Source organism: Eucyclogobius newberryi, unplaced genomic scaffold (assembly GCF_026437365.1).
Source record: "Eucyclogobius newberryi isolate DKJ021-1_F unplaced genomic scaffold, fEucNew1.0.hap1 SCAF_13, whole genome shotgun sequence".
Lineage (NCBI taxonomy): Eukaryota > Metazoa > Chordata > Actinopteri > Gobiiformes > Gobiidae > Eucyclogobius > Eucyclogobius newberryi.
The window spans coordinates 31,507,884-31,520,243 of NW_027315757.1; the positions used below are offsets into that span (position 1 = coordinate 31,507,884).

The 12,360-nt window shown below is 42.1% G+C and overlaps 2 protein-coding genes across 2 annotated transcripts; one reads left to right on the plus strand and one right to left on the minus strand.

Moving 5' to 3' along the window:
- The first annotated feature begins 1,093 nt into the window (after window positions 1-1,093).
- On the plus strand, window positions 1,094-6,532 carry LOC140358587 (CCN family member 1). Its single transcript, XM_072443512.1, has 5 exons — window positions 1,094-1,264; window positions 2,289-2,502; window positions 4,213-4,647; window positions 5,490-5,668; window positions 5,953-6,532. The coding sequence occupies exons 1-5, from the start codon at window positions 1,214-1,216 to the stop codon at window positions 6,256-6,258; spliced, it is 1,185 nt and encodes a 394-aa protein (XP_072299613.1). The 5' UTR covers window positions 1,094-1,213; the 3' UTR covers window positions 6,259-6,532.
- Window positions 6,533-7,653: 1,121 nt separating this feature from the next.
- On the minus strand, window positions 7,654-12,360 carry ddx39ab (DEAD (Asp-Glu-Ala-Asp) box polypeptide 39Ab). The gene is made up of 10 exons (XM_072443514.1): window positions 12,216-12,360; window positions 11,129-11,345; window positions 10,919-11,046; window positions 9,956-10,232; window positions 9,759-9,877; window positions 9,431-9,562; window positions 9,227-9,336; window positions 8,999-9,143; window positions 8,443-8,590; window positions 7,654-8,147 (listed from the first exon to the last, which is right to left on the minus strand). Exons 1-10 carry the CDS (start codon window positions 12,306-12,308, stop codon window positions 8,131-8,133), a joined length of 1,386 nt encoding a protein of 461 aa, XP_072299615.1. The 5' UTR covers window positions 12,309-12,360; the 3' UTR covers window positions 7,654-8,130.

Here is a 12,360-nt window from a genome sequence, read left to right on the forward strand (position 1 = left end):
AAAAAGATTGAGTTGTAGTCTTACTGTACCATGAATCCAGGGTGTTGCTGCCTCTTGTGTACATCAGCTCACACAGGGAGGAGGAAGAAGCTTGATAAACAACATTGTGTTCTCCGAGTTGTCCCTGCTTCCTGCAATAAGTCGTTATTTAAATGGTGCATATTATTATAACCATTTCTAGAGATTTAGTAGTGCACCAGCTCACAGATCACATCGGAAATCTGATTAAGCTGGTACTGCACACGCTCCAAAAAAAACATGAGCTCTGGCGGGAGGACCAAACACTCCGAGGGTTCAAGCCATCAGCCCTGAATCGTTGGTTTCCTGTGTGCAACGTTGTGGGGATGACAAGAAGATTATCCTCACCTCTGCTAAACTCTCCCCAATGAAAACCATCTTATTCCAGGCTGTAATAATACATGAAGAGACGCATACTCGAACACATTTTGGTTTGAATGAAAACCTTCTTGCAAAAGTGTTAAAACAGTTATTGCAGAATATGGAATCAATCCATCCCAAAACACAGTGTTCTGTACTATAAAAGTACATATATGGCTACTAAACCTACTGGGGATGTCAGAGCTATGAAGAATAGATAGTCCTGAATTACAAATGTTTTAGAAAGAAGTCGGTGTAATCCCTCATTTGTCCAGGAGTGTTCCATTGTCTACAATACAAATGTTTTACTAAATCAGGTTGTTTTTTATATTATATTTCATATTATAACTGTACAGATATATGGTTTACGATGGCAACAACATGATTAATAGCCGGATTATCAGCCAATAGGCAGAAACTCTGTTGACATTGTGTTTCATTTAGGCTTGATTAGGCCGAGGTTTATAACAAAATGGTGAAAATGATTGTGGCTATAATACTTGACACTTACATAAATAAACAGCCCAAAGCCAGGTCTTGCTATGGAATGTAGTAATTCAGATTTTTTTATACATATTTTTTTTATGAATGAGTGCATTCATGCATGGCCACGCCTCTCTCCTTTTCTGACTCCCCTTTCTGCGCGCGCATCTTTTCATTGGACAGAAAAGGGCTGGAGTGGGTGTGGCTAAACACTCATATAAAAGCACACTTAAAACTCTTACACATGAAACTTTACAAGTGATGGAGTACACTTGACCCATGCTGGATATTACTTTGTTGGACATTGTTTGAAAGGATTTATTGTCTTTCTACATGTGAATTTGCTGACACCATGGGAATACTGTTGTTGTTTGTGGTGTTGCAAGTGTCTACAGTTGGCTGGGTGAGTATTAAAATGAGCTTTTTGTCAGTAATCTTTATAGTTTGTTTGCCATGTAGAATACAAATTCACGTGTTTTGACCAAGGACTATCTATATTGATAGATTTCATAGAGGGAGCCTAAATGTTGGTTGTAATTTTTATATTTTTGTAATCTTATAAGCCAGTCATTCTTTATCATATAAAATGGTCATGTTAGAAATATAATATTGAGTGTTATATTTTTAGTATGTTGAAAATATACGACATTGGGGGATAACTAATGAAAAGCAATGTTCATAAGCAATGCTGTGCCTCTATACTTTTATCCTAAATAGTAACGCTCCAAAACAAAATGAATGCTCATTAATGAATATCTATTTGACACATCTGTTTAAACTGGCAGAGCAGAGTTCAAAAAGACTACTGTGGGTTTGAAATAGATCGCAGTATTCATATCCAAGTCAGATAAAAATACTCTGAAAGTAAATACTAAACCACAGTCCACAAATAGGCCTACCTGTAGAAATACAGTTTGTGTCTTCAGCAATGCATGCCACATTCAAGCCACTTATACATGGCCAATTCTGAGGGAAAAGAAGGAAAGAAGGGACAAGGGAACTTGTTTTGGATGGATTTGGCCATAGATTGCGGAAGAGTTTTGAATGCTCTGGCAAAAACAATGAGTTTAGCGCTGCCCTATCATTCCTACCTGCTGCTGGGAAATTTGGGAACAAAAGGTGTGGGAGTGTGGGAGGGGGGGTCAGCGAACGCCCCTTTCATCCTGGCTGCTGCAGCGAATGCCAAGTGGAAGGCGAATGAGGGTTACAGATATCCCTGAGGGCTTTGGGACAGTAGACTGCATTCAGGGAGCATTTAAGCCACACACACTTTGAGGAGTTTCTGTGATGAGTGAAACATGAGTCAAAGTATTGTCCTGCCCAGTTTCAATGTGGCTGTGTGTAAACTGTCTTGTATGAAGCTGTGTTCAGGTTAACCAAAATACCATACAAACAGCATTACAAACTGGTTCTGTCTGCAACTCTAGGTGATGGCAGGCTGTCCCGTGGTGTGTGAGTGTTCGTCAGGGGCCCCATCGTGCCCCCCAGGGGTCAGCGCAGTCCCAGACGGCTGTGGTTGCTGTAAAGTGTGTGCAGCGCAGCTCAACCAGGACTGCCACGAGGGGCAGCCGTGCGACCACCACAAGGGTCTGGAGTGTAACTATGGAAACGACGTCGGTCGCACCCATGGTATCTGCAGGGGTACGTATATGAGCACATTAAAATATCTCCATAATAAGCAAATGTATGTTTGCAGAACAGCACTAAATATCAGTGTAATACAATACAGTTTGTTTACGGTAATGTCTGTATTTGAGCAAAACCTGGGGCCAAATAGATGATGGCTTCGATTTCGTGGAGATTCTGGGGTTTGAGATAAGATAAGCCTTTATTTGTCCACAAATTCCAGTGTTGCAACACAAAGTAGGTACAGAAGTAAAAGAACAGATAAATTATAGAAAACTTTTTAAAAACACTCTTCATAGAAAATAGTAGAAAAAGCTTCAGTTGTAGTCATCTGGACTCAGTTTGAAAAAATAGACGTTAGACTGAGTCCAGATGACTACAACTGAAGCTTTTTCTACTATGGAACACGCCTGGACGAATGAGGGATTACACCGACATCTTCATAGAAAAGCTCTTATAAAAAACATCTTATATTCTTAATAAAAAGTAAAAAATAATAATAATAGTAACAAAAGTAACATTCTTATTTACAGCAGTTATATGGACGGAGAATATTGCACCAACATGATTGTTGTTTATTGATGGAGATTCTGGGGTTTATTGAGGGGATGTGTAACTTCAGGGTGTGGAAGCAGCAGGGCTTTGATAGGGTCCTAATGTCTGAAGTCTGTGCCACATTTAGAAAAGAGAGCACTTTCATGAGCTGAGTGAGAGTCGGCCAGTTCAGGGATTTAGTGTGTACACAAACAACATCTCAGAGCACACGGGGGGAAGGGGGGGTATCCGGGGTGTTTCATGGGGAGTCCCACTGAGGCACCAAGAAGAGGAAAGACATATTTAGCTAGTCAAATGTTCTCCTTATCTAAGAATAGGCTTTTGGCTTGGCTCACAAACTCAACTGGAATATTAATTTACGTAAAGCAGCTTGGTTTGTCATTTGTAGAACTTTTGAACAACTTAACACTGTAAGTAACTTGTAAACAATATTCAAACGACTGCCAAAAAAGCTTAAACTAAACTAACAGAATTGTTTTGTGACTACAGCAGTGGCATTTAGTAGCCCTGTATTGCTCTATTGTACATTTACAGTCTTAACACTGAAAAAATAAAAGTGCTGTACATTATACAATGACTGAATGACAAGCTGCTTATTAAATGTGCCACTAGATTTAACTAGCAAATGTTAACATGAACAGATCCTACATTCTGTTCCTTTATTTGATTGCTTCATACTTAATTTGCAGACCCATTTAGAAGCATACCATCGCTCTCACACAGGTTTTTAACCTTTATTCATCCATTTAAAAAAGAAAAGTACCATTTATGATGGCATGGTTTGCATCTAAACATATTGCTCTAATTGCTGAGCTGTTGATAGACATAATTTATTATTCCATATTTAGGTACATGAATGGCACCAACAGCTACTCTTAATAAACTTAATACATATGCTTGTTTTGACCAGCAGATCCTCACCGTTGACCTGGGACTAGCTTGTTTTTGCCATCAACATTTTCTATAAGCTATAAACATAAACTGAGGAGAATGTATTATGGGGTTAGGTATTGGTATAATTACTGTGAAAAGTCAGGATTTTGCTTTACAGATTGGTAGAGTAATACTTTTTGCTCTCATATGTCATATCAAAAGTATTAAGAGTGATACATTTGGTAGAGCATATGACACAGAATGACACGGTCCATAATGTTTTCTTTTTGTCCTTAGCAAAGGCAGAAGGCCGTTCCTGTGAATACAATGGACGAATACATCAGAATGGGGAGAACTTCCACGCAGGATGCAAACACCAGTGTACGTGCATTGATGGAGCAGTGGGCTGTGTGCCCCTCTGTCCCAGTCATGTGCCTCTGGCCTCGCCCTCCTGTCCTGCACCACAGCTGGTCAAAGTCCCAGGGCAATGCTGTCTTAGCATCGACTGCCACAAGGGAACCACAGTGGTACCTCCAATTCACAGGAAACCCCAGCCGCCTGCCTTCCATCCATACCTCTTCATGCCATATCCATCCTACCCATACGCCAAGCCTTACCTCAAACCCTACCACAAGCTTTTCAAATCTAAAAAAGACAAGGAGCCTTTTGGAAATGAGCTAATGGATGTGGGCCGCAAGTGGGAGAAGGCACGTGGACACAATAACCTGGCAGGTAAACAAACAAAATCATGTTTTTTAACAGTCTGCAAAGGAAGATGTTGTGGTAGTCAATCCCAAGCAGGCAATCCCAGAAAAATGTGCCATGTGTTGGGCTGGCAGAAGGGAGTGGTGTGGTTTTCTGTGTAATTCAGCTTAGCAGGCACTGAAAGCGGTTGCATTTCAATTATTTTTAAAATCTCTCTTTGAGTTCCTGGACAAAACACTGCAGCCGCATTGCTTTTTCCAGTTACAATGCCCTTACCAATTAGACCAAGAAACATGGCAGCAGAAAATGTTTATTATAACTTTAATTTTGAACTCCTGTTATGCTGCTTGGCTGACCAGGTTCCACACATTTGACCTGCAACCTCTCCCAGACTGTATACATACAAGGGAATGATACATCAAAATATATAACATTCTGATGGAGCTAATCTTGCCCCTCTAGGCTTATAAAAGGTTTAATCGGTTATACTCCCAGAACAACATGCATTTAGGATTCTGTGAGCTAATCTGGCCACAAAGACTTCATAGAACCTTTGGCACTGGCGTGTTTTCCCCGAGTGTCGTCTGTTTCCTGCGCGTTCTGAAGCATCATGTTTATGTTTGAGGCACACAAACAGCTCTTGTGTACATGTCAGCGTTTATGTGAGGCTCGGTTTCCACTGGCTCCCTGCACACCGAGGAGCTCAGTCTGGCACTGCACACAGCTCTGTTTAATGGGGCGGCGTGCGTCAGTGCAGCCGGTGGAAGTCAATGGAAGTAGTGTGCAAACCTGTCCTCACCGCCCGCTCCCACCGGCTCCTTAGCCCCAGTTTGACTTGATGATGTCGCGTTGTGTTCTGTTTGGTGCAGCGTGGAGACAGGCGGGAGACCAGTGCGTGGTGCAGACTACGTTCTGGACACAGTGCTCCAGAAGCTGCGGGATGGGCGTGTCTTCCCGGGTCACCAATGACAACGCGAGATGCAAACTGATCAAAGAAACTCGCCTGTGCAACATCCGCCCGTGCAGCTCACTGTCTCTGCCCGTCAAGGTGAGGATGTTACCAAGATTTAACTTCTGTTGACATTCTTACTCTTGTCAAAGAGATTTTCTCCAGTGTTGACCAAAAATATTCAGCTTCAAACCTTCTCAGTTCCTTCATTGTGCTTCTGTGTGGTCTTGGCTGTCCCATGGCCTTGCAGTATGCATCTCATCCAAATATGAGGTTGATGTGACCAACCAAGCTTCCGATCCATCCATCACTGTCGGCCTGAGCCTCATTGTAGCATGTCTTCTGCCCATGACTGATGTGTTGTTTCTGTCTTGTTTCCACAGAAAGGCCGTAAATGTTCTCGCACTCACAAGGCGCCTGAGCCTCAGCGTTTGTCGTACGCTGGTTGCAGGAGCACTCGTCTCTACAGACCAAACTACTGTGGAGTGTGTCGGGATGGCCGCTGCTGTTCCCCCCGCCGCACTCGCACTGCCTCAGTGGCCTTCTCGTGTCCTGATGGAGAACGTTTCCTCAGGTCGGTCATGTTCATCCAATCCTGTAAGTGCAGCGACCAGTGCAACCACCTGAACGAGGCGGCCATGCCCCCCCAGAGGTGGCTCTATGGGGACACGCACAAGTTCATTGACTAGTCTTGCTAAACTGACACTCCCCTTAGAGGTCCATTAGAGAGTAGCTGTCCCTAGTGTATTCAAGAGTAAATGTGAGAATGACACACACGACAAAGACCTTTTCTAGAACTTTATTATTGGGAAAGAATGGAGAGAGCCTCAAACAGGCGCCTGTCTGTTTGGGACAGAACTTGAGCAGCTCTAGCTGTAGTGATGACCGAAAGTCAAGGGTGCACTGCCACACACTGAACTGTGAGACTGAACTCTGATGAGGAGGGAACTGAAGCACACGCACGCACACAAGTGTTGGTCTTGTGTAATTCTTGATGGTCGATAGGCAGCACAGAAACTGCTCACACGCTGCTGTAGGGTCAGAGTTTGACCTCAGGGGTCTGGCCCTTCCAGAGAGACACCATGAAACAAAGAAGAGTCTGAGGCAGACATGCTACGGAAACAGTCTTTTCATGGTATTTATTCACTGCTATTTATTGATGCGACTGTAGCAGGTCATCGTCATTCAGGATGGAGCAACAGTGACTAAGCTCTGCGACAGACATGGTTATTGAGCTGATCCTCACCCCAGTGTCAAGGATCAGAGATTTGTAATGAAGAACTAAGTTGTGACTGGAGTGACAGAGCGGGAGCCGATTGGATGTACCTCTGTAAGTGTTAAAGACAAGTCAGAGGTGGTTTACATAACTGCACTCTGCCTTCAATCCACCACAAACTGAGACATTTAGCAGCTGAAGATGAAGCCTGGGATTCTGGCGTCAACATGTCCACTGGCTAATTCAGAGAAAAAATACTCCTCAGAGAACTGCTTATGAGAAAACTAGTGCTGGTGCTATAAACAAATTCAAATCTTTGCCGAGGTAAACATGCAATTTGATCGCAGCTCTCATCTGCCTGCCATCTTCTTACACCACAGCAATAAGCTTCACTCTCCAATGTTTAGATGTGCCATGTTTTGTACATGAGCAGTAGCAGATTTGTCCTTCCTTCACCGTTTTATTGCTAACATTTTACACAATTCAAAGATTACAAAAACTTAATGCACCTTATGACTGGGTTTACAGATGCAGCATTGCTTTGGCGTAAAACTTATGTTCCATTTACTGTACGTTTAATTTCTTGTAGCAAAACCATTAGCATTTTGTTGAATTTTATACTTTGCTTTTGAAAGACATTCTGTATCTGACTTGTTAAAATATTTTGTACTGTCACGTTTGCCTTATTCCAGCTGGATCAGTTCTTACAATTTTAGCACTCACCAATGCAGGGTGTAAATCGGAATTAAAATGTGTATTTTGAACAGTTGTACATGACGATTGATTCATTTTACCGTGTTTCACCATTCTGTCCAATCAAACTCGCCTTACTACTTTGGTTTTTGGAAAAATATTTGACAACAGGCTCCAAAGAACATTAAGAATAGGTTTTAATAGTACAGTGAGGTTATGACCAATGTATCAAAACTTGACATGTCAGAATAACAGCTTTGAATAGTACTGGAGACGATCAAACAGAAGCTGCCGTAAGCCATAACTGCCAACATGTTACCATTTATCTACTTTATTACCTTAACTTTAGTGATGGGGACAACTAAAAAAAAAAAAACAACCTAGGTTCAAATTTGCTTGGACAGGTCTAACCCATATCCTGCCCACTATAAAGAGCAAAACAACAGTCTTACAAGAGACCACAATAATAACATGGCATTTTATAAAAAGGTTTAATTTCACAGAGCAAAACAAAATGGTAAAAGACAAATTAAAAGCACACCTTGTCGCCAAAAATTGACAAACGTGAGCAAGGGATCAGGCAGAGCTTTCAACTGAAGTACAGCTACTTCAAATACACAAGACACCGATGAGGAGGAGATGAGCTGGTCACTCATCTGGACTGTTCGACTAGAAAGAAACAAACAAACAAACTGATTAGGCATTTGAAATAATACGACAGCTGCAACAGCTGAGCATGTAGACTAAGCACCACAAGGTTAAGTGTATTGGCACTTTGATTTGAGGAGTGCACCAACAGTTTGTTGTTGCCAAGGCGCACATTACACTTGCCCAGTATGTGAGTGGCACTCATAAGCTGAGCAAATACGCTGGCTTTACTAAACAGGTCATAAGCAATAAGGCCAACTTGTTTGTAGTGCTGTGCACATTCTGATCTGTGAAGCAGTTAATTATGGAGACTCACTGTAGGAGGAGATGTCGATTTCATCGGGCAGCTCGGCCACGTTCACCTCAAAGCGGTCCTGGACATCGTTCAGGGTCTTGGCGTCTGTTTCATCTGACACAAAGGTTATGGCCAGGCCTTTGGTCCCAAACCTACCAGCACGGGCCACCTGTCAAATGAACCAACGTGTGAGAATTGTAATACTTCATTAAGAATTAAAACCCTATCTGACTATACAGCGATTGCATCAAGCAACCAAAAACCACAATAAAATACTTCTTTCATTCCAGTATAACTTTGTCAAGTTTGTGTTCAACTAAGAACAAACTGGAAATGAACTACAATTAGAAATGGTACTAAAAAGTACAAAAACAACTCGAGTTACAACACTGGTTTACAACTTAAAATACTCCCTTTTTAGGGCAATGTGACTGGATGGTTAGTTCTATGCCACTGTGACTGTGTTCACTGCCATAATGGGCCAACTTGACCTGCATGTTTTGAAGGAAGCAATGGTACAAATGTACCAAAAACACTAAACTAGAGACATGCGTCCATTGCACGGTTTGATGCTCACCCTGTGCAGATAAGTGTCGGAATCTTCTGGCATGTCGTAGTTGAACACAATGTTGACTCGCTCAATATCCATTCCTCGGCCAAACAGATTTGTGGCCACAAGGATCCGCCTCTGGAAGTCTTTAAACTGCTGGTAGCGGGACAGTCTGCACAAAGGAACGGATAGAGTATTAAAAACAGGTGTTTGGATGGCTAGGGACATCTAAGTGGCATATATAGATGTTCTTACCTCTCCTCTTGTGCCATGCCTCTGTGGATGGCAATGGCGGGGAAGTTCTGTTCGACCAGAAGCTGTGACAGGGCAATGCAGCGTTGCACTGACTTGACAAAGATCACAACCTACAGGGAAAAACACCAGTTTAACACCCCATTTAACAGCTGACATGACTCAATAACTACAACCTAAAGTTTTATATTTGATAACAGCCATTACCTGGTTGAACTCAAGGACGTCGAGAAGGTCAAAGAGTTTGCGGTTCTTCTCGCTGTCCTTTAGTTTGCAGTAGTACTGTTGTAGGCCGTGGAGGGTCAGCTTTGTTTCATCGTCCACAAACACTTCCATGGGCTAAGAAGGTGCAAATAACAATTATAAAATCTAAAAAAAAGACACGACACTACTCTTGGGGCATCCAAAGTTTTTGCTTTTTGACAGTTTACTCTTTTTGTTATTCATTTAGATTCATTCATTTGCATATAGATCACAATTACTAAATGTGACCATCCAGATCTTAGTATAGAGTATTTGAGTGCCGGTTACTTACATCCTGCATGAACTTGCGACAGACTGGTCTGATCTCTTTACTGAGTGTGGCACTGAACATCATGACCTGTTTCTCGTGAGGAGTGAGCCTGAAGATGTCCTGGACGTCGCGTCTCATGTCTGAGAAAAACAAAAAACAATGAAACATAAAATCCAGATTTTCTTCTCAAAGAATCAGAATGAATCATGTTTTCTCACCGAGTTGCTCCAACATCTTGTCACACTCATCCAGGACAAAGTGCTTGACGTTCTTCAGACTGAGGCTCTTGCTGCGAATCAGAGCCAGGATTCTGCCAGGTGTCCCAACCACGATGTGGGGACAGTTCTTCTTGAGGACATCTTCATCATTCTTGATGGCCAGGCCTCCAAAGAACACAGCTGCCTTCACTGTGGGCATGTATTTGGAAAAGCGCTCATACTCTTTGCTGATTTGAAAGGCCAACTCTCGTGTGTGGCACATGACCAAGACAGAGACCTGTATGAAACAGATGAATAAAAAGGGAAAATTATATTAAAAATATCAGCAACATTTAACTCAAATTGTGCATTTGAATAAACCATAAAATGCACTCAGTGAATGATCACACTATAAAGGAAATACACCACTTTTGTACACCCAAAGGATTAACGGAATAGAGTAACCTGAATGTGCTCTGGCACACCCAACAGATGACACAGAAATGACATCCAAATACCAACACTAACTTTCCAGACAAAATGTCACTAATGCAAGCAATGCAACAATAATCCAATAAGGGATTTCATCTGGCCAAAATGCAGTTTATGCAGCATATAGAAAGCTCAAAGGATGGGCAATAGACATGAAAAATCCTGATGGCAATATTCATAATCATTCTAAAGTGCCAACATGCATCTGTAATCCAGATCTAATTCTGTTCAGTACTCCCCCCTGAAAACTTATCATGCCCCATTTGATTTTATATACTTTGCTATCATTATTCATCGTTTTATTTTGCACATTACCCTTAAACAAGTTTGTTAATCTACTGTAAAATTAACCACTAAATGTGCAGAGTTATCCTGTATATACCAATGTCTAAAAACTCACACCGCAAAATTATAATGAAAATACTAAATGTCTCCAAGACCTGTGATGCCATCAACTTCTCAAATTGTCTCCAAACTCAAGAAAGCACTAACCTGGCCATCAACGGGTTCAATCTGTTGAAGTGTAGCCAAGACAAAAACAGCAGTCTTTCCCATACCAGACTTGGCCTGGCAGAGAATGTCCATACTCAGAATGGCTTGGGGGATGCACTCGTGCTGGACTGTAGTAAACAAAGAAAACAATAAATACATACCAAAGAGATAATACAACTAAAACCAAAGTGAAGAAAGAACTGAGCTTACCCTCTGATGGATGCTCAAAACCACAGTCAATGATGGCCCGGAGCAGCTCGGGTTTGAGCAGGAAGTCCCTGAAGCCGGAGCTGTGGATGGACACGTACGAGCCCTTGACCTCCTTCTTACCGGCTGGAGTGGCGCTCTCGGGGGCCCCCTGAGGCTCATCGTCCTCTTCGTAATCCAAAATCTCACTGTCGACGTCGTTCTCGGCCATTGCGTTTGTCTGGATCACGGAAGACGACAGATAATGTAAATACACGGTTACCTTACTGCCACGTACTGGAGTTGTACGTCTTAAGACTTTATCTTTAGCCTTAAAGTGCACTTCCCGCACAGCTTCGCCTCTATTGCAGTGCAGAGCATTGGGGGCAAAATAATACCATTTTATACATATATTATTTGTAATTGGATCTGAATTGTTCATTGAAGATAAACGTACCATGGTGCATTTGACTTTCCTTTTGAGTGCACGATTTCACCCCGAATAATAATAAAAACAACCCCGCTACGTACTTTCCGTCACGATTACGTACGATTAGCATCCTTGCGCTTACGAGCTAACAATGAACTAACCTGAAAAACGAGTCTGGTTGTTGTAAAACGAATCGCTTGTTCTATTAAACGACTGCTACGAAATATAATATTAACCAGCAGAATGCCCGGTATGCTTCAGTGAATCTAGCTCTCTCTCCATAACATATATTTTTACTAGACGCAAGCGCCATTGTTGCATAACCCCTGCTAACTTGATAGCCAATGTGTTTAATGCGCAAAACTTTACAAACGTAGATTCACCACCAGATCCAACACTAGAAACGAATAAAAACAACCGAAAAACTTAAAACCGATACATTTACTCGAGTGTGTTCGGATGCATGTTATGCGGCTTCACGATCACACAACAAAAGACCGGTGCGTTAAGTGAGCTAACCTAGCTGTAGCTACACGCCATTCCTGTCCAGCCGTTTAAGAATTCAGTTGCGTTTTACCTTATTGTTATTCTCCAATGAAAACTTTAACCATGTAATCACCGCATCATGCAAAATAAATGGTAAAAAATGAAGCGCTCAACCTCCTATAAATCAATTCTTACCTTTACGGTGGAAGCTACAGCAGAAGAACAGATCCAAACCGCATGTGCAGGCCTCAGAGGGTTATACGACGAACCGGAAATGCCACCTTCCATTGGATGTTGTGCTCCGATTGGTCAACTCAGACGTCCAACATCAAAGACGACA

Bases quoted from the DNA above. Each gene is read 5' to 3' on its own strand.
- ddx39ab (XM_072443514.1), bottom strand. From the start codon at position 12,308: ATGGAAGGTGGCATTTCCGGTTCGTCGTATAACCCTCTGAGGCCTGCA. The intron at 11,346-12,215 runs GTAAGAATTGAT...TCCGTGATCCAG, and splicing joins CTGTAGCTTCCACCGTAAAG to ACAAACGCAATGGCCGAGAA. The intron at 8,591-8,998 runs GTGAGCATCAAA...TTCATTTGACAG, and splicing joins CCGACACTTATCTGCACAGG to GTGGCCCGTGCTGGTAGGTT.
- LOC140358587 (XM_072443512.1), top strand. From the start codon at position 1,214: ATGGGAATACTGTTGTTGTTTGTGGTGTTGCAAGTGTCTACAGTTGGC. The intron at 1,265-2,288 runs GTGAGTATTAAA...CTGCAACTCTAG, and splicing joins AAGTGTCTACAGTTGGCTGG to GTGATGGCAGGCTGTCCCGT. The intron at 2,503-4,212 runs GTACGTATATGA...TTTTGTCCTTAG, and splicing joins CACCCATGGTATCTGCAGGG to CAAAGGCAGAAGGCCGTTCC.